General features: G+C 40.4%; 3 protein-coding genes and 1 long non-coding RNA gene across 4 annotated transcripts; 3 read left to right on the top strand and 1 right to left on the bottom strand.

Moving 5' to 3' along the window:
- Positions 1 to 5,123: 5,123 nt before the first annotated feature.
- On the top strand, positions 5,124 to 6,126 carry LOC117590195. Its single transcript, XR_004574267.1, has 4 exons — positions 5,124 to 5,269; positions 5,413 to 5,624; positions 5,686 to 5,764; positions 5,827 to 6,126. It is a non-coding gene; the product is annotated as an uncharacterized LOC117590195 (long non-coding RNA).
- A 2,085-nt stretch (positions 6,127 to 8,211) lies between these two features.
- LOC117590096 (melanization protease 1) lies at positions 8,212 to 9,901 on the top strand. The gene is made up of 4 exons (XM_034282440.1): positions 8,212 to 8,386; positions 8,549 to 8,712; positions 8,780 to 8,999; positions 9,058 to 9,901. The coding sequence occupies exons 1-4, from the start codon at positions 8,317 to 8,319 to the stop codon at positions 9,780 to 9,782; spliced, it is 1,179 nt and encodes a 392-aa protein (XP_034138331.1). The 5' UTR covers positions 8,212 to 8,316; the 3' UTR covers positions 9,783 to 9,901.
- Positions 9,902 to 10,038: 137 nt separating this feature from the next.
- LOC117590097 (charged multivesicular body protein 3) lies at positions 10,039 to 11,164 on the bottom strand. The gene is made up of 3 exons (XM_034282441.1): positions 11,010 to 11,164; positions 10,647 to 10,887; positions 10,039 to 10,580 (listed from the first exon to the last, which is right to left on the bottom strand). Exons 1-3 carry the CDS (start codon positions 11,052 to 11,054, stop codon positions 10,195 to 10,197), a joined length of 672 nt encoding a protein of 223 aa, XP_034138332.1. The 5' UTR covers positions 11,055 to 11,164; the 3' UTR covers positions 10,039 to 10,194.
- Positions 11,165 to 16,751: 5,587 nt separating this feature from the next.
- LOC117590070 (ATP-dependent RNA helicase SUV3 homolog, mitochondrial) lies at positions 16,752 to 19,669 on the top strand. Its single transcript, XM_034282400.1, has 7 exons — positions 16,752 to 16,860; positions 16,929 to 17,243; positions 17,313 to 17,816; positions 17,885 to 18,194; positions 18,257 to 18,391; positions 18,450 to 19,079; positions 19,148 to 19,669. The coding sequence occupies exons 2-7, from the start codon at positions 16,934 to 16,936 to the stop codon at positions 19,554 to 19,556; spliced, it is 2,298 nt and encodes a 765-aa protein (XP_034138291.1). The 5' UTR covers positions 16,752 to 16,860; positions 16,929 to 16,933; the 3' UTR covers positions 19,557 to 19,669.
- The last annotated feature ends 378 nt before the right edge of the window (positions 19,670 to 20,047 follow it).

The following is a 20,047-nucleotide window of genomic DNA, read 5'->3' as shown; positions in this document are numbered from 1 at the left end:
TGTTCTGAATTATTCCTTCCCTTCAGTTTTTATTGCAGTTTTACATGTCACCTTTGTAGGCAATTTTACCAAGTTATCAAAGATGTTCATTCCGTTGGTGTTCGTGTTAACTGATTTGTCTTGTTTCTACTTCCAGCCAAGTTGAAGAAACGTCTTAGTGATGCTTTCAAAAGTTGTCCACTGAGAAACTTGTTCTAAACAAGACTCAAAACGAAAAGATGAGAGTCCTGCGATGATGATATGATTCGGTCTCGGTTTCAGATTACACAAACGCATGCATACGGTGCCCGTGAACAGTACAGGTGTACGGGTGTCTCACCGTCTACATATGTTTGTATGTATGCATGTGTGCATGATAGTAAGAAAAACAACCGGCTTCGGCTAGCCGAAGCTCACGTGCTCTTTTAACCCTTCAACGTGCATTGTCTGCCTGCTCTTGTTCGGCCCAGGACATGCCATGGGTGCTATACTAACTTGTGTCTGAACTAGGTTTACCTCGACTACATTCATTTTAAAATGGTAATACATACGTACCCGGGAAGGTGCCCAGCTATACTGCTATATATGACCAGTGTGTTTGCACGTTGGATATCTGATCACATAGTATTAGAACTTGTGAAATCACTTGAATGAAATCACAACGCACAGTGATGCAGTTAGTTCCTTTGTACTCCAACGATAAGCCAAGCTACGTGCATATATAAATATATATTTTAGGGGCGCTCGAAATCCGATTACTCCGTAGGCACAACGATTAGAGGATATCAAATTAACGGTACATCTACTTACCAATCGAATAGACAAAGAAATACATTTAGCAACAAATTGTGAAAAAATCAATGATGAATTAACAACGAGATTAGTTTAGATCAACTAGAATAGCATATTCGCCACATCCCATACCAGACCAGACCAGTCTTTCAACGGTGCAGAGGGCACATTCTCAGAGCATTCGCAGAGCATACATATAGAAGCACTAGCATACATATGTACGAGTACTGTAGATGGTTCTAGTGTTTTCGTTATATGCCAAATAAGATTAATAAGATTTTTCAAAGTACCTGAAATTCCAATGACCCTAGTGGAAGTCTAGTATTAGGTTAAGGTCCTTGAAACGATCTAAAGTATTGCTGAGTTTAGACGATTTCTGATAGACATACATATGTATGTACATGTACTATACAATCTGCTCAATCATTCTTCTATGTATTTGCGTATTTCAACCTATATTTCACGATATCATACGAATAACTACTTAATAAATATGGCATAGTAAAAACCGATCCGACTCGGCTCGCCGATGATTCCATATCTTTTCCAAGAGTATTCGAAAGATGTTGGCGATGTTACCGACATAAGTACCGACATTTGTAAGTCCGATCGGAAGGATATTCGAACTTCATACTTTTTACGGTCCTGTGTCTGTTCAGGCCCAACCACCCTATGAAGGATAGTTGGAAAAGATATCTGCCGTTTTTACAACAATCATTCAATAATACAATCATATCTATACCTTAACGATTTCGTGTCTTAATTTTGAATATTACAAGAGTTTACAAGTTAATGATGAAGGATAAAAGAGATTCAAAAATGTGAAAACACGAACATTCGGATGAAAACGCAAAAACAAAAGCAGCTAGCAGAAGTAATTATAGCCTAAGTATATATAATTTACATACCAAAATGACCGACTGAAATTATTGTTAAACGTTTTATGAACTATACTTGCATATATACATATATTGATATGATCAAGTAAAGAGCAAAGAAAGAAAATAAATAAATAAAGAAATATATATACAAGAAATTCATATGAATATATTAAAGTTTCTATACCTTAATCAACCATAAATTTGCGATTCAATATATACATGCAAAACCTAAATATAAAGGTAGATGAACGAAATCTATTTTTAACGATGCCGCAACGAGCATACCCGAAATGAAATTTAAAAAAATATCGAGTATCTAGGGCCATATACAATTTATGCCAAATCGAACAATAGTTTGAAAAAGGTGCTGATTCAAAAGTAAAAATACTTTCCTGTATAATTTAATTTTATAAAACAAAAATCCAGTTGCGGCAACTAATCCTCTGGTAAAAGTTGAAGCTGAAAGCATCCCAAGAGTCTAAGCAAACCGAATTCTACGGATGGCACCTCTCGTCTATGCTAGAACAATGAACAATTTAGGTACCGAGTAAGGTCTCGGATTTCCTCAAATACATCTTAATAATAGTTATCATCTAGCCAGTTATTGAAGTTCAACTTAGCGTTCGTGTTTATCTAAGGCGACTGGTTCTGTCGAAGAATAAGTACTACCCATTGGCCTCTCTGTACGAGTCCACGTCTACCTACGCGGGCAAGTGCATGGGTTTTGTTCTGAATTGGATTGTATTCCATTGTATTGTATTGCATTGTAATATGTTATATTGTATTTACTGTTGGATCGTATATTAATATAGAATGAGTTAATTTCCAATAAAGAGTTTTTAAATGCATTATGAAACACAACCCTACCCTTTGATTTTGCTTGATTTCCCTGGGGGATTGGTGACAGATACGAGCAGCATGCGAAATTAATGAAGAGAGGGCACCCAGCCCAGCCCACAAACAGGCCTCCCTCCGGCAACGTCTTCCGTTGCTGAATACTTTTATTGGAATTTGGTAAAACTCTTCTCCAACATTTCAGGCTGCTGTCATTTTGCGAGTCCGCATTGTTTAGACACAAAATTCCAAAGTGTTTGGAATTCAGAGACTCTCTGTGCCCTATGACGGTGCGATGCTGTCGGAAACTCTCTCCTCTGTGTCTTGGCATTGTCCCTGTCATTTTCGCTGCAACACAGTCATCACACCTATATCGGCCAAAAGGTCGAGGGTTGGCCATGGAAGATGGAGAATGGAAGTTTGAGAATGGAGAATGGAGCATAGCCTGATATAAGGGCAAGGGATGAGATGGCAAAACTTCCTTGTCGTGGCGCACGTTCAACAAATCAATACAAAAAGTACTTGCGATGCCAGTTGGCATATTTCATTTAATTAAAAAAGTTCATAGCTATTTCGGAACAATTGACATCGTTGACATTTTAATGCTTCGCTACCGCTCGTCACTTGATTTGCCGTTTATAGACTTGGCATCAACATACAGAGCCGTCGCACAGACCGCCTCCCAGAGAGATGAGCCCAGCATGACCCAAAATGCGAAATATTTTTCAGGAATCGTTTTCAGGACTGAAGAGCCAGTCCACCTGGTACGGGTGTGGGAGGACTTATAAATAATGCAGCAAGACCTTTTAATTATACAAACACAGTCGTACCCGCCGACACCCCATAATACACCCAAATATACACAGACACTTTGCAGTCAGCCAAGTGTGAAGCACCGTGTTTATTAGCCCAAAACAACAGCATCGGCATCGGCTTCGGCATCGACATTTGCAGCAGATAGCTCTCCTGAACCTGCTCCTTCCGTGCAGACTCCACTATAATTTAATACATGCCACACACCAGAGGTAACCTGGAGGTAAACCGTAATGAAATGCATTGTCAAATGAAATGGTAAAATTGACGACGTCCACTCTCTCCTCAAGTGGCAAATGGCATTAAATCAGCAAACTAACTGCCACTAAATAAACAGAAACACACGCAGCCACTCAGAGGGATGCCGCCTGGATCTTGAGGGTGCGCTTGGCCATTCGCATCCTTCCAGCTCGATCTAAACTTAAAAGCACTTGTAACAAATTGAAATCATCCATCTTACTTTTCCCATTCATTTGCACTCTCACCCTGACCGTCACCCTAACCCACTCGAGCCCCAGCCAGCTTCCCTTCCCCCCAGCGGTAATTTCTTGACCGCCTGGTCATCCAGCTACTATACGAGTAAGTGCTGCTATTTTGTGGCATTTGGGCGGGGAATACCCTGATGGGTCGACACACATACTTATGTATGTATGTAAGAGTACGTGTATGACTACGTGCATGCTCAAATGCTCACATGAATGGTACATACTCCTGCTCTTACTCACACTACATATGTACATATGTATATGACATTCGTATATTCCGCTCATTACGTTTAGTGATTTCAAGGGTGAAAACCCAGATGACTCAGCGTTGATCTGTCATTTGGAATTCACCCTTTATTTGTGACTGTATAAGCGCAGAAGCAAGTCCAAGATGTAATATGTTTCCTCTTATTTTATTTCAATAACGCTAGTCGACAAGATCCAATTTTTTTCTCCTCAACGAACCAAGCCGACTATTTCTAATAGATTTGGGTCATTCCATTTTTTTAATTAACTATGGTTTGTTTTCTGACAACTTTTTTTTTTCGAATTTTAAAAACCTTTTTGTATACCCGGTACTCGAAGAGTAAATAGGTTATGTTGTACACAGATAAAACAAAGGCCTGAAATTTAAATATTTTCACTTAGATTTTAATATTTATTCAATTGATTTTCTTCTCAGAAATGTTTATTAAATTTGATATTTTTACTCACAATTTTGTATAAATATGAAAGTATTAACATTTTATATATTTCATATTAAAAGTTCAATATGTTTCATATTTAAATTTAATATTTTTCATATTTAATTTAAAAATATTTCATATTTAATTTAAATCTATTTCATATTTCAACCAAATATATTTCATATTTAAGTTATTTAACTTACTACTTTACTACTTACTACTAACTTAACTAATTTCTCATATTGAATTTATATACGTTTCATATTTAATTTAAACACATTTCATTTAATGCATATTGAATTTAATTATGTCTCGTATTGAATTTAAGTATGTTTCATATTTACCTTTCATACCTTTGTAATATTTAAAGAATAATATTTCGAAATCTTAGATTTGAAAGTGTCCCTTTTTTGAGACAAACAAAGTCCCTTTTCAGGATATAGGAGATCAAAGTCTACTTGAATCTACGAAAATTAAATAGAGAACAAATTATGCATAAAATACAAATCAACGAGAAGGGACGTGTGAGACGCTTCTTACGCGTCTCAACTTTTATACCCGGTACTCAGTACTACATACACCTGTACCTTAGCGTTTTTTGTCAAATTTATGATGATTTTATTGTCTATTTTTTTACTTTCAGCTAAAATATGCTTCTCGTACATGCATAAATAATGAACAACTCGATAAATAATGTGTGTGAGATATAATGTGTATCTCTTGGCGATTTTCGGGTACTGTAATATAGTTTTAGGCTTGGTAATAACCTATTTTCAAGCGATCGAGCTAGATTCCTTTTGTAAGTATTGTATTAATACATTAACCTACTCAATATACATGTACATATGCATATACATACATACATATACATATATGTAAACTCAATGTCATTCTACATATTAATTCTCTAAAATTATTTACATAAATTTCTTTTCGACTTAGACTATTACTACGAAGTTAAAGGAATAATTGGATTTTTCAACTCTGCAGCAGATTTACCTGACCCACTTTTATACGAACAAAAATTTAAAATAAACGGTCGTTTCTTCGAGATACTTCCACTTGACGTCTACAAGGGACTTTTTCCCATTGGCATTTTGCTGGGAGTTCTGCACTCCGGATCAGGGATATTAACATTGCTTGGTATAAGAAATGTGAGTTTTCATTTGTGTAGCGATCGTCCTGCCAGACTGATTTTCTCCCATATGTATCCAGAAATGTAAGATCTACTTCTCGACTGGGTTATTTCTAAGCAGCTTCCTTCCATACTTCATGATTTTCTTGTACTTGTGGAGTAAGTGCGACGATTTTTGTTACTTAAATAGACGAAAAGTACTTACTTGCACTTGGTTAAAGCTTTTCAGATTTGTTTTACCATCCTAGCCATTCGACACTTGTTCAAAGACTTAAATTGGATGGATTAAACTTGTCAAATCAGGGATGGAAGCTGCTTCAAGCCCTTTGCAGTACCTTCACTAAAGCAAAATCCAACAGGAAGAGAAATCAATAAGTTAATTTAATTTAAAAAACAAAATTATTACAATGTTTTTGATATACATATGAACAACCTCCAAACACTCTTTTTTACATGAGCCCATGAGTCGAAACTAGCTAGATCGAATAACTGTATCACGTATGTACTGATATACCTACCTACTTACATACATATATGGAGTGAGATTTATAAATATTTACAAATCACATACGAGTATCACTTTGGAATTGGGAATATACAGTGGGAAGCAATGATGAGTACATGTTCACAGTAACTGAATTTCGTCGCACATAACTTCTAAACGCATAATGCAAACTCAACTAATTTTTTTTTAAATATCTATCACTTAGTCCTTAACAAATAGGCAATCCCAGATAAATACAAATGTGAAGCTATTAAATAGCGAAACATAAAAACTAAAAAAACTCGCATGTACTCAGCTTTGCACTTTTCGTTATTTTATATTTCTAAATTTGCTAATCAACAATTACACAACATCAACAATTACTCACAGAATTGATGTTAAATATATTTTGTTTTTATATTCTAGTAATACTAACATCAAATTAAGACATTTATCATAATAATCGAAGCAGATTTCATGAATTTATTAAATAGTGCCTATGTTGTACCTGAGACTGAAGTAAAAATATCCAGAAATTGTAAATTCAGTGTAGCTCACGGAAAATGGCTATACGACATCTAATACTGCTGAAAAACTTGGCATTAGCCAATCGGTGGTGATCTGAGTGGAAAAGATGCAAAATGTTGTCCCGAAACGGCAAGCCCAAGGTCGGTGAACATGTAGTCATCGCTGCTCCCCACTGTACATTTAATATGTGCGATATAGCGTGCAGTTCATGCACTTCAACACTTTAAGGGCAAAGTCTTTTCCCTTATCAATATCGGTCAAACCTGACCCCAACTATGAAGCAACTGTGGATGATTTGTGGTATCGTTCCATATTCAACTGACCGACAGAATCCAGCATTTAATTCCTATATTTTCTATAAAATTGTATATAATTTTACATCGAAGGTATAACTATAACCAAAGCATAATTGGCATAAAGCAATGAGTTTACTCGAGTTCGATGTCAACTTTTAAAAACCACTAAATGCGGTTTATTCAAGACAACCCAATATACATACATACATACATACGTATGTACAAAAGTTAGTGGCGACCTCTTTTGCAATCCTTGAAAACAAAAAATGGTTTAATTTTAAAATGCTGTTTTGATAAAAAGAAACCCATACATTGCACATAAATATTTACATATGTACATACATATGAATGTATGTGAACACAAAATCATAACAAGATAGTTATGCACTCACACTGCACTCTAATGACTAGTAATGGGTACTGGACGTATTTGAGGGCTCCCAGCTCCTCGGCATGTGGATCCCCCATCCAATTCGATTGTTCCCACACAAGTGCGTAAATCACAAATTAACTAACTTGGCACTACACATGCCTAGCTATGCACAAATATTTCAACCATAATCATATTGTGCATATATTTATGTACATCGAATAAAATGAAAATTAGATATGCAAACGAAATACATATGTACATACATATGCATTTACAGAGTATACATAATATGGCGTTTGTGTGCCATGTGTTTGTGCGGTTTGGGATATATGTACGTATTCCAGTATGTACATATGTACATTTGTATGTAAAAAAAAAACTGAACAGAACGCACTCTCTCAATCGACTTGTCGGCTGCAGAAGCGCCAGGCACTTTTAAAGTGGATGGCATGGCGATGGCTATTAAAACGGGCCAAGACCTGTCAGCTTCGAGTATGGCAGAGATATAAAATCATCGGTCCATTCAAGTGGAAATTGCGATGATGAGGCAACGAGAGCGCAAGAAACGGCAAGATGGTCCATTAGCGTCGTTTAACACGCCTCGGAGTCGAAGTTGAGAGCGCGCTGACAGTGTATGTATGTATATGTACATACTCGTATTTGTACGAGTATTGCTAGAACCAGACTCACAGCCAGACCCAGCCCTATGTCGCATGGAACTCATCTCAGCTGAGCTGAGAACCGCGCTCTGGGATTCTGTCATTACTGGTTTGCCACATTGACCAGGCCATGGGGAGAGAACAGCGGCTTCTCGCATCACTGCCTGATAAGCTCAACCTTAGGCTCCGACAAGCCACGACAACGAACAGCGACAACAGCATGTGGGGACAATGGCGTTTAGCATTTCAGAGCCGCTTTCAGTGTTATTTCAACAGGCAAAGGCAGGCGCACGGTCAAGCGCGTTCTTCACTATACATAATATATATTATAAAATAAGACAGAAACGATTTCTAAATCGGCATTTAACGCCATGGAACTGAAGATTATTTTTGGGCTTTTGGTGCTATTTATTGGAGAAAGGCAGCGAGCTTACGCACAAGGCAAGTGGGAGTCGAGTCCAGCTCCAGTCTACAGGTTGGAAAGTCACAAAAATCATTTGACTATCAGCGTTGAACTTGACCCTGCCAATTCTACTGGGGGCATTCCCCTTACATCTTGCTGTTGATGCATTAACTTGTGTGGGTTTTATCTTTACCCCCTAGAAGTCTTCGGGTATTGCACAACTCCCGATGAGAGCAGTGGTACGTGCATTAACCTCAAGGAATGCGAATATATATACGAGCTGGTGCGAAGGGGATCCATCTCGACCGAGAATCGCCTATTCCTACAGAACAGTCAGTGTGGCTATCTCAATGGTCAAGTCCTCGTAAATACACACAATATTCTGGATGTCGCCAAAATACCATACCATACACGTAAACAAATGATTTCAGATTTGCTGTGCGAACAACCGCAGAGTCAATCAGAAGCCGGTGTGGGGAAATCAGGGTCAACCGCGGCCGCAGCAGCCCACCACAACACAGCGAGCCACCACTTCGAGCCTACTGCCCCAGCCGCCCAATTGCGGAGAGAATTTCGGTGATCGCGTGGTTGGAGGAAAGGAGACGGGCAAAAGGGAGTTTCCTTGGATGGTGCTTATTGAGTACACGAAACGTGAGTACAAACAATTTTGATTCAGACTTGACTGAGACGCATGTATTTCCAATACCAGCCGGAAACGTCAAAGGCCACCACTGTGGTGGGTCGCTGATCAACAATCGCTATGTAATCACAGCTGCACACTGTGTTTCCGCCATCCCAAGCGACTGGCAACTGACGGGAGTGCGTTTGGGAGAGTGGGATACGAGCACCAATCCAGACTGCACAACCGAAAAGAACGGCCGCAGCGACTGCAATGCACTCTACGTGGACAACCCCGTGGTTGAACGAGTCCCTCATCCGCAGTACCCAGGCAACGCACGGGACCAGCTGCACGACATTGCACTGCTGCGGCTGAGAGACCCAGTCGCATTTACAGAAAACATTTCGCCGGTGTGCTTGCCCAGCTTAGCATCACAGCGAGATTCGAGCTTTCTAGGACGCAAAATGGTAGTCGCTGGTTGGGGTCGTACCGAGACAAACTTTACATCCAACAAAAAGTTAAAGGCGGAAGTGGATACAGTTCCACTGGGTGACTGCAACAATCGGTATGCCAGCCAGCGGCGGACCGTGACCTCTAATCAGATTTGCGCTGGCGGCGTTGAGGGAGTCGATTCATGCCGCGGAGATTCTGGAGGGCCCCTTTTGTTGGAAGACTACAACGAGGGATATTCCAATTACTACATCTCTGGCGTAGTCTCCTACGGCCCAACACCGTGTGGTCTGAAAGGATGGCCGGGTGTATACACCAGAGTGGCGGCATATCTGGACTTTATTGAGAATAACGTCCGGCCATAGACTAGAAATGGAACTTAATGGCGTTTCAATTTGGAAATCATGTTGAATGAGCCGGGTAGAAGGTGCTGAATTTTGGGTGGACATTTCTACAGAAAATATCGATTTTTAATAAAAAAAAATTATACAATAAATAAAGTGTAACTTTTGTAAATGTAACGGTTTAAAGTGTGGAAGCGTGGAGTTCAAAAACATTTGAACAGAAGTGCAATGCAGTGCACACACTTATGGTAAGAGATAGAAAAAGAGAAACTGTCCATTACTTGCTAGTATTTTGGTTTTTATAATTCACTGTTTCGGGTGCTATCATCTGACATTTTGAGACGGAGACATTTTTTCAAAGTGCTGGAATAGAGTCTGCCGCCCTACCACCCGACAATAATTAATAAGACACCCTCTGCCTGTTGCAATTAGTCTAGGAACGCAGCGATGCCAGCCGGCTCTGCATCTCCTGCAATTCTTCGCCTTCGTCATCGTCCTCCTCGACCCCGACTTTGAAGGGCGATGCCGGTGTTCTGTCCGCTGGAGTAGCCTCTGGTGGCAGGGGAGCTTCCCCGAGCTTGCCATCCGTTATCTCCCACAGAACCTTGTCCACCTCCTTTGCCGCTTCTTCTTCCAGCTCCTCAGACTCCTCCAGTGAGTCCATTGTCTCATCCAGCATCTCCTCGATAATGCCGGCTTTCATCATCTCCTTCGACATGTCGCGCATAATACCCGCCAGCTCCGGATAGCGCACCAGATTCTGCATAGCCTGCATGACTTCCGTTGACTTTTGCAGTGAGCCAGCAACACGTAGTGTGGCTAGAAGAGCAATGAGCACATCAATTAAAGTCTCCAGACAGACACGGATCCTTCACGGCCACTCACATAATTGATTTTTCATCTGCATCTGTATGGAGTTGAGGTGAGCCTTTGAAGTGTATATGCGATTGACGGCCTTGCGAGCGTTCACTATTTCTTTGGCCAGAATGACGCAGGTGTCACGGTCATTTTTCTGGGCGGCCTGTTTTAACGAGCGCTTCACTTTATCCTCCTCTCTCTGTATGCTGCGTATTTGCCGATCCAGCTGGTTTCCCTCTTTTCGTATCTTGTGCGTCCACTCTTGCACCTGTGTGCAATTCACATAGCCGAGAATAAAAGAAATGCAAATAAAACAACAATTCAAGCAAAACAACTCGAACATGACATCATTTCTCTAGATATTTTTCTTCGTGTTGAAGGTGTTATTACCTGTTCTTTGGGGTCTTTGCTTGGAGTTTTGCCGAATAAACCCATTGCACTGTTCGGTTCGGGACAGAGAGCAGCACGAACTGTTTTAACGCTTTAACTTTTATTTTGATTAATATTTCGAGTGAGTCATTTTTGTTGACTTTTTTGTTTTTGATTTTTTTGTTTTTGTATTTACAGCGAATAACGAACAGTGTGGCTGCGGATTTTTCAATTAAATATACCGCCTAACCCTAAAAAAAATATACACGAATTTACCTTTTAATTTTCAAAATATACTGTATGTCGTATAGCATTTTCCTCGATTTTGATATTCAACTTTAATACTAGTTAGGATTACCAAAAACTAAAAATATAATTTAATACGATTCATGAATCAGTTCTGTATAAGATTATCTAGCTTTCATGACTTCCACGTATTGAATAGTTTGCAAAATAAGGTTAAAACTAACAAGGGAAAAACAAAAAATAGCAAAAAACGTTCTGTGAGTGGAATTTGAATGTTACGTATTTGAAAAACCATTAATTTATATTGCAACAACTTAGACTTAAAACACTAAAAAAGTCCTGGTTGATAAGTCGAAAATCAGAAACCGCTTTGGAAAACAAAATTCGCCTCTACAAATCCATACTGAAGCCTGTTTGGACCTACGCTATACAGCTCTGGGGGACTGCTAGCAACTCAAATATTGAGATACTTCAGCGTTACCAATCAAAAACTTTGCGACACATTCCGTTTTACGTATCTAATGCAAATATCCACAAAGATCTTAATATTCCAACCATTAAAGAAGAAATAAAGAAAACTAGTAAGAAATACATCGACAGACTCCACAACCACGAAAATAATTTAGCCTTAAGTCTATTAGACAATAGCCTAACAGTAAGAAGACTGAAAAGATACCACATTCTCGATCTCCCCGATAGATAAATTCAACAAACTGAAAAGATGTTATATATAATATCAGGGCTCATTGGAAAACTGCTATTTCTGTTAATTTAATATTAATTATACAATTTACTTATTTTTTAAACAAACATATTGTAAATATAAAGAGAGAAAAAAAATGCTGCTTTCCAGGCTGCTCTTAAACATTTATAACCTCTGAATACCTTTATGCAAATTTCCGGGCTTTATGCTTTATGCTAATTACTTTTACCATATAATATCCTCCGAAATTTACCATCAAATTAGTTTGGCAAATTTGTAAATCGTTTCTTTACGTCCTCTCCTGTACTGATAATAATTTATATTTATTCCTAGTCCATAACACTACCCAACAAAATTTAACTATTTTTTCAACTTCGCACCAAACCGGCTTTTTCTGATAGACTGAGTCCTTAAATATTGTTTTAAGAATTCTGGTTTTTTTCTATGGCAGTAAGTGTATTTAAAGAATTCTTAAAGTCTGGTACTTATTTTTCACATAACTTAAGTATCTTACATCTGGTTGTAATAAACTAATCCATTATCTAAAGCTGATAAATGCATCTATACTATTTACGCAAACACTTTGTGTTTAAGCTTACCATATGGAAAATATTAAGCTTTTAATTGCAAAAATATTAATAAAATAAAAAAAAAGTGTAATCCTGTGTCCTCTTATTATTTGTGCACAAAGTGGATGTACATATGTAACACACAGGAGTCATTCCGAACCCTTAAAGTACATACAAATGTATGTATATTCTACATGTCTCTGTCTGTCTGTCCGTCCGTCTTGTTGAGCGCCTGGATCACAGTGACTATAAAGCTTACACTGTTACAAGTGTATTTACAACGAGAAGGGACGTGTGAGACGCTTCTTTGGCTTAACATCTTTCATATCCGGTACTCACTCAGTGTACCTGCACCTTATTTTTATACCCGGTACTCGAAGAGTAAATAGGGTATATTGTATTTGTGGGGAATAACGGTTGTATGTAACGCACAGAAGGAAACGTAAAGAATATATATTCTTGATCAGCATCAATAGCCGAGTCGATAGAGCCATGTCTGTCTGTCCGTCTGTCCGTCTTGTTTGTCGGCTAGTTCTCAGAGACTATAAGAGCTAAAGCCACCAAATTTTGGATCCGGACTGCTGTATGCTCACCCTGAAACCAGTGTATTTCAAAAATGAGCCACGCCCCCTTCCGCCCCCGCAAAAGGGCGAAAACCTCTACAGTTTTGAAGATAAAAGAAAACTAAAAAATCCATTCCATAGGAAATGGCCATATCTATCAGATCACCAAATTGGGATCCGATCGGATCATTATTATAGCGACAATGGAGAAATTAGTTTCCAGTGCCTAAACCCACCCTGTCCCGCAGCTTTTCTTGTTTTCCGTAGGAAATGGCCATATCTATCAGATCACCAAATTGGGATCCGATCGGATCATTATTATAGCCACAATGGAGAAATTAGTTTCCAGTGGCTAAACCCACCCTGTCCCGCAGCTTTTCTTGTTCTTTTGCTTTTTACATTCTCTCATTCACACTCTGCTTCTGCTTCACTCGGCCCCTGCCTCTGCCGCTGCCTCTTCCGACTTTTAACCCACCCCGTCACGCAGCTTATATTGGTTTTTTTTGTGTGCGATCGCTGCCTCTGCCTCTGCCGCGAGTCTGCAGTATGTGGGTCTAGGGAAGGGCGGCGAGCGTGTTGGTGTGAGAAGTGTTGTAGATGTAGATGACAGATGAATAAAAAATTTAAAATTTGACAAAACACCGCTGAGGTGCAGATGCACTATTGTCCCAAGTTTTGATGGCTGTTTACGCCAAATTAGCGCAAAGGGCTTATGGCCGGGAGCAATTACATACTGACAGAAGTTTGTTGCTATAGAACATACATGTAATATGTGAATACGATAGAGAAAGAGGAAGAGCATGCATTTAATTGGTAATTATCGAAATTGAAAAGAAGAAGAGATTAAATTGATTTGAATTCCGACTCGGTCGAACCAGCAGCACTTGGCTTTTTATTTCGAGATTTTGATTCCGAACTGGTTGCGAGGAGTTGCGGAAACAGTGGCCAAAAGCTAATTTTTTAAAAGTTAAAACCAATACTCGGGTTTTAACGCTCTGTATTAGAAAAAGAGTGACCATCAAAGTTGCGTATAAGAAATTTTCATAGATGGCGCCACTTTCGAAAAATCTGCTGTGAAACCTAGCGGTCATTATTGCACAGAATGTGCAGGGAAAAAGTACCAATTTTATTGCTGTTTTAAATATCTCATAAATTGGAAAATTTTACTACGTGTAGCGTTGTCGGTCTGATTCATATTTGGCTAACTGAATCATTTCCTTGGCCAGTCGCCGTTGCTGCAAGAGTTTCACTCTCCGTCCACTCCTTTTGTGCTTTGGTATCGCTTTTTTTATACCCGGTACTCGAAGAGTAAATAGGGTATATTGTATTTGTGCACAAAGTGAATGTATTTAACACAGAAGGAAACGACCCCATTAAGTATATATATTCTTGATCAGCATCAATAGCCGAGTCGATTGAGCCATATCTGTCTGTCCGTCCGTCTTGTTGAGCGCCTGGATCTCAGAGACCATAAGAGCTAGAGCCACCAAATTTTGCATTCAGACTTCTGTATGCTGACACTGTTACAAGTGTATTTAAAAAATGGGACCATCCCACCTTCCGCAAAGCTCGAAAACCTCCCAAATCTTAAATTTTGAAGATAAAATAAACCTAAAAACCGCCATTCTGTAGGGAATGACCATATCTATCAGATCACAAAATTGGGATCCGATTGTATCATTGTATAGCCAGAATGAAGAAATATATTTGGAGTGGCTAAACCCACCCCGTTTATATTTGTTTTTCTCACATTCTCTCATTCACACTCAGCTTCTGCAGTATGCGGGCTCTTCCTCTGCCTCTGCCGCGAGTCTGCAGTGTGTGGGTCTAGGGAAGGGGGGGGCGAGCTGAAGGAGCGTATTGGTGTGAGAAGTTTTTTAGATGTAGATGAGAGATGAAGAAAAAATTTTAAATTTGACTAAACACCGCTAAGGTGCAGATGTAGTACTGAGTGCCGGATATAAAAGTTGTGACGCGTAAGAAACGTCTCACACGTCCCTTCTCGTTTTTTTCGATCCCGGCACTCAGTTATTGTGAGTGGGCGTGATCCATCGACTGGATTTGCCTGCAAGGTGCCTTTGCTCAATAGGAACAGCTGTCGCGAACTTGTGCTCCTCTGCCATCATTTTATTGCAGCTTTTGTTGTTTAATTTAATTCACGGTAGATGACGTATCTTGGAGCCATGTAATATGTTTCTTTTCTTTTCTCGTTGTTGCTGCTGCTGTTGTTGCTTTGTTTTCAATGTTTATTTTTTTTTAATTGGCATTGGCATGCCATTATGCACTTTGCACTTTGTTCAACTAGACGGACGTTTGTCACGGTCGCCAAGTAATATCATCAATGTAGGACCGTTGTAGTTTGGAGCGTCTGCTCCGTTGTGTTACTTTATTGAGAATGAATCTTATATGTTCATGTTGGGTTCAGCTAACCCGAAACATGCAGTGCTTAGATCTGTGTGTTTATATGTATGTATAAGTATGTTGTTATATACATATGTATGCAGAAGGCATGCATATGTTGTCTATGGTTTGACCACTTGAGCTGCAAAGTGCATGCTCAGCATTCCCACGCGCCGCGATTGGCTTGTACATAAGCGATGGATAATATTGCTTGTGCGCTGGAATGCTTATGTAATTCTAAGCGGTCTTTTAATGTCACAGTGTATTAACGGATTTTTATACCATTTGATTTATGATAATGGTAGGGTAGATATGCTACAATGAGTTTAACAAACTATATAAGGTAATGAGATGTAATTTCTTGGATTGATGTGTAAGTGCAAAGTTAACGGAAGACTGCCCCAGTAAGTGGGATCAACAGAAGGTTGCTTTGATAATTTTAATATTTTTCGGATATTTTTGTGTCGTTGGCAGGAGAAGATTTAGAGATCCGCATTGTCGAGAAGGTTTGCAAACTTCACAAATGTGTGTATTTTTTGCTTATGAGCTTTTTTTAAACAACGTGCTAATAGAACGATTAATCAAAAGTATATTTATGACCTTAATGTTTTTTTTTGTAATCCAGTCGAGAGCCCAATGCAATGGTATGACACGAATGTCGTTAAAAAATTAATCAAATAAACTCCAATGGGTTTTGATATTTCCTTATACTCCAGTCCGTCTGAACTTGTATCCTTTATTTTCTAATTACTTCATTGAAGGTGAGTGATATTTCAAATACTCTGCCTACACTAGTGGCTGATTTGTCTAGTAAATTAGTATTTTCGTTAACGACAACATTTGACGCGGTATACTTGAGTATGTCGTGGTGTGTTCGGAATGTGGTGGATCTTACAAAATTGAATTGTGTGTACCTTCTTTGTGTAAACCTTTTTTTCATACAGTTCAAAAAAATAAATTCTTTTAATTGCCAATAACAATAATAATAATAATATAATAGCCCTAACTATCTTTTGTTGAACCGAATATCGAAATCGAGGAATGTTTTTCATCAATATATTTACAGGATATATTATTAATTTATTTTTTTTTTTTTGTTATTTAATCGCCACAGTGAAATTGGTTGGTCGCAGACGATGAGTCCGCATTGGCCGGGTACTTCGGTTTATGTTGAATATAAGAAAAATGTTACTGAAAATTTTGAACTCAAAAAAGAGTTGTTTGGCGAACGAACACCAGAAATAGAATGAATCTATTATTAAATGAGACAGAATATTTTGGTATATTTTTGGGGGTCACGCTGTATATTTTGTCGATAGCCCGCGGTCGCACTGTTAGAAACAGCTGTCCAGTCAGCTGTTCCCGCGCTCCGTTATATCAGAGCCATCAACGTGGGTTTCGACTAATGCATTTTAGTTAATTGTTCAATTGAAACAACCACCCCTCCATTTGATTGCAGGAGCGATGCAAAACTCAAGGCGTTGCATTAGCCTCATCTGCGTCGCTCGCCACCCGCCCAGCCTACGAGCTACTTATAGAGCTGTTGCTGCCGCGCGCTGCTTACACCGGGTGGCGCCTCAGTGCTCCCGGAAAAAGCACGAGACACATGTGTCGACATTGTTCAAGCCGGTGCAGGTGCAGGCCAACGTCGACTGCGAGGACGTGGGCTTCGAGTTGGTGGGCAAACTGGAGAAGTCGGAGCTGCTCAAGATCCTGAACAAATTTACCCAACGGCGAGAGACCAAGTCCCTTTGCAGTGAGAATGGACTCGACTGTATGTGATTCTGATTTAATGATGCTCTTGCTGCCATTCCGACTTACCAAGTTTGATTCTGTTTCCAAGCGTATTTGCAGCAGCAGGCCTTCGGCTCATTTCGACGCTACTGCATTGAGGCCGAAAATCTTCCGGTGGATCTACACATAATCTTCAGCGACATTATGCAGGGAGCAGGTCACATAGACGACATCTTTCCTTATTTCCTTCGTCACGCGAAAACCGTGTTTCCGCACCTGGACTGCATGGACGATTTGAAAAAGATCTCTGACCTGCGCCAGCCCGCTAATTGGTATACTAACGCCCGTGCCTTGACCCGGAAGATCGTGTTTCATTCGGGACCAACCAATTCGGGAAAGACGTACCACGCTATGGAAAGGTATCTAAGTGCCAAGACTGGCGTCTACTGCGGTCCTCTGAAACTGCTTGCCACGGAGGTATACAACAAGGCGAACGAGCGCGGCACTTCGTGCGATCTGGTCACTGGTGAGGAGCGCAAGTTCGGCATCAGCGAGAATTCGCCGGCCAACCATGTTGCGTGCACCGTTGAAATGACCTCGGTTAACACACCATGTAAGCGTAAAACTTCACAATTTTTGGCATTTAGTCAGTTTACCCCAGCCTTGTCAAATCAACGATAGATGAGGTGGCTGTGATTGATGAAATACAGCAGATCCGCGACCCACAGCGCGGATGGGCCTGGACGCGAGCCTTCCTCGGTCTGATTGCGGACGAGGTGCATGTCTGCGGCGAGGCTGGTGCCCTGGAGCTGCTCCAGAAGATATGCGAAACCACCGGCGAAACAGTAGAAGTGCGCCGCTATGATCGCCTCACGGAGCTGACAGTCGAAGCCTCTGCCTTAGGCTCATTGGATAACGTAATGCCCGGCGACTGTATCGTTTGCTTTAGCAAGCATGATATTTACACGGTTTCACGTGAAATCGAGGCACGGTGAGTATTCGTCCTGTCCTGTCCTGTTTATTTATGCTACTCATCTACCAAATTCATCCTAGAGGAAAGGAGGTTGCTGTAATCTATGGCGGTCTGCCACCAGGCACCAAACTAGCCCAAGCTGCCAAATTTAATGATCCCGCCAATAGCTGCAAGGTAATGGTTGCCACGGATGCCATTGGCATGGGCTTGAATCTGTATGTTCGCTATTGCTGGGAATCCTTCGACATTTTTTAAATTAAATTAAATTTGCAGGAGCATTCGACGAATCATTTTCTACTCGTTGGTAAAGCCTACAATGAACGAGCGGGGAGAGCGCGAGATCGACACTATATCGGTGTCGTCGGCTCTCCAGATAGCGGGACGAGCCGGCCGCTTTCGCACGCAATGGGAGCATGGATATGTGACAGCTTTCAAGTCCGAGGATTTGCAGACGCTGCAGCGCATTCTAGCACAGACACCCGAGCCTTTGAAGCAAGCAGGCCTGCATCCTACTGCCGATCAGATTGAGCTCTATGCTTACCACCTCCCCAACTCGTCGCTGAGCAACTTAATGGACATATTTGTGAACCTGTGCACGGTCGATGATTCCCTATACTTTATGTGCAACATTGAAGACTTCAAGTTCCTCGCTGAGATGATTCAACATGTTCCGCTGCCCCTTCGCGCCCGTTATGTCTTCTGCTGTGCACCCATCAACCGCAAGATGCCCTTCGTATGCTCCATGTTCCTGAAAATAGCACGGCAATACAGCCGGAACGAACCGATCACATTTGAGTTCATCAAACATAGCTGCGGCTGGCCGTTCAAGTTGCCCAAGACAATATTGGACCTGGTGCACCTGGAGTCCGTTTTCGACGTCATGGATCTGTATCTATGGTTGAGGCAAGTTGCACACTTTACTTTCACACTGTTGCCAAAACAATAATCAAAAACTATAATCGATCTTGCAGTTATCGGTTCATGGATCTTTTTCCGGAGGCAGGGAACGTACGGGAAGCCCAAAAGGAGCTGGATGAGATTATACAGCAGGGAGTATTCCAGATAACTCGACTTCTCAAAAACACCGAGGCCAGCCAGGAAGGAGAGACGCCAAACTACGGCATGCGTCGGGTGACGCATGTTAAAGAGCCACGCTTGCCCAGCGCATCGCGTGGACGTCTCACAGACAGACTGCTCGCCCAAGGTCTGCTGACGCCGGGAATGCTTAGTGAGCTGCGTAAGGAGTGGGATGCACAGCAGGGGGGCCAGACGGCGGCAAGCACAAGCAGCAAGGAAAGTCAAGAGCCTGCCACAGACAGTGACGATGAGGACAGTTATCCAGGAAGCTACAAGAAGACGAGACGAAAGCGCAGAAAATAGATGTACGTATATAGCATGTATGTACATACACACATATGTACACACAGATAGGCTACGGATCGGTAAGACAATAAGGTTTTTGTTTTACATAATATCATTTTATTTTAAGTGGCAATTATGTAATATTAAAATTAATATTTGGGAATCAACAATGACAATTTAATTGTTTAAATTGAAGAGTAGAAATATGTTATCTGTTGCAGAAAAAATCAATCACTTCATTCGCTTTCAATTTGTGGAGGGAGATTCTACTCAGAGTCTGAAATACTTGACATTAAGTCAGCAGCAGCTTAGGGCGACTTTCTTCCCCTTTTTTTCTTGTGTGTTGTATGTTGCGCTGTGTTGTGTCTTGGATTTTGTGTAGAACTGACTAGAGCGCTTGCGATTAGCCCCACGCGCTTTCCAAAATGAAGTAGAGGATTTAGTTAGACACACAACATACATACATACAAATATCGCAATTGTTGCAACTTGCAACGACAACACACACA

Source organism: Drosophila guanche, unplaced genomic scaffold (genome assembly GCF_900245975.1).
Source record: "Drosophila guanche unplaced genomic scaffold, DGUA_6, whole genome shotgun sequence".
NCBI classification, from domain to species: domain Eukaryota; kingdom Metazoa; phylum Arthropoda; class Insecta; order Diptera; family Drosophilidae; genus Drosophila; species Drosophila guanche.
This window is presented reverse-complemented; position numbering and strand designations above follow the sequence as displayed.

Bases quoted from the DNA above. Each gene is read 5' to 3' on its own strand.
- LOC117590096 (XM_034282440.1), top strand. From the start codon at position 8,317: ATGGAACTGAAGATTATTTTTGGGCTTTTGGTGCTATTTATTGGAGAA. The intron at 8,387-8,548 runs GCAAGTGGGAGT...TTTACCCCCTAG, and splicing joins GCAGCGAGCTTACGCACAAG to AAGTCTTCGGGTATTGCACA. The intron at 8,713-8,779 runs GTAAATACACAC...AAATGATTTCAG, and splicing joins ATCTCAATGGTCAAGTCCTC to ATTTGCTGTGCGAACAACCG.
- LOC117590097 (XM_034282441.1), bottom strand. From the start codon at position 11,054: ATGGGTTTATTCGGCAAAACTCCAAGCAAAGACCCCAAAGAACAG. The intron at 10,888-11,009 runs GTAATAACACCT...AATTGCACACAG, and splicing joins GCAAAGACCCCAAAGAACAG to GTGCAAGAGTGGACGCACAA. The intron at 10,581-10,646 runs GTGAGTGGCCGT...TTGCTCTTCTAG, and splicing joins GCAGATGAAAAATCAATTAT to CCACACTACGTGTTGCTGGC.
- LOC117590070 (XM_034282400.1), top strand. From the start codon at position 16,934: ATGCAAAACTCAAGGCGTTGCATTAGCCTCATCTGCGTCGCTCGCCAC. The intron at 18,195-18,256 runs GTGAGTATTCGT...AATTCATCCTAG, and splicing joins TCACGTGAAATCGAGGCACG to AGGAAAGGAGGTTGCTGTAA. The intron at 19,080-19,147 runs GCAAGTTGCACA...TCGATCTTGCAG, and splicing joins GATCTGTATCTATGGTTGAG to TTATCGGTTCATGGATCTTT.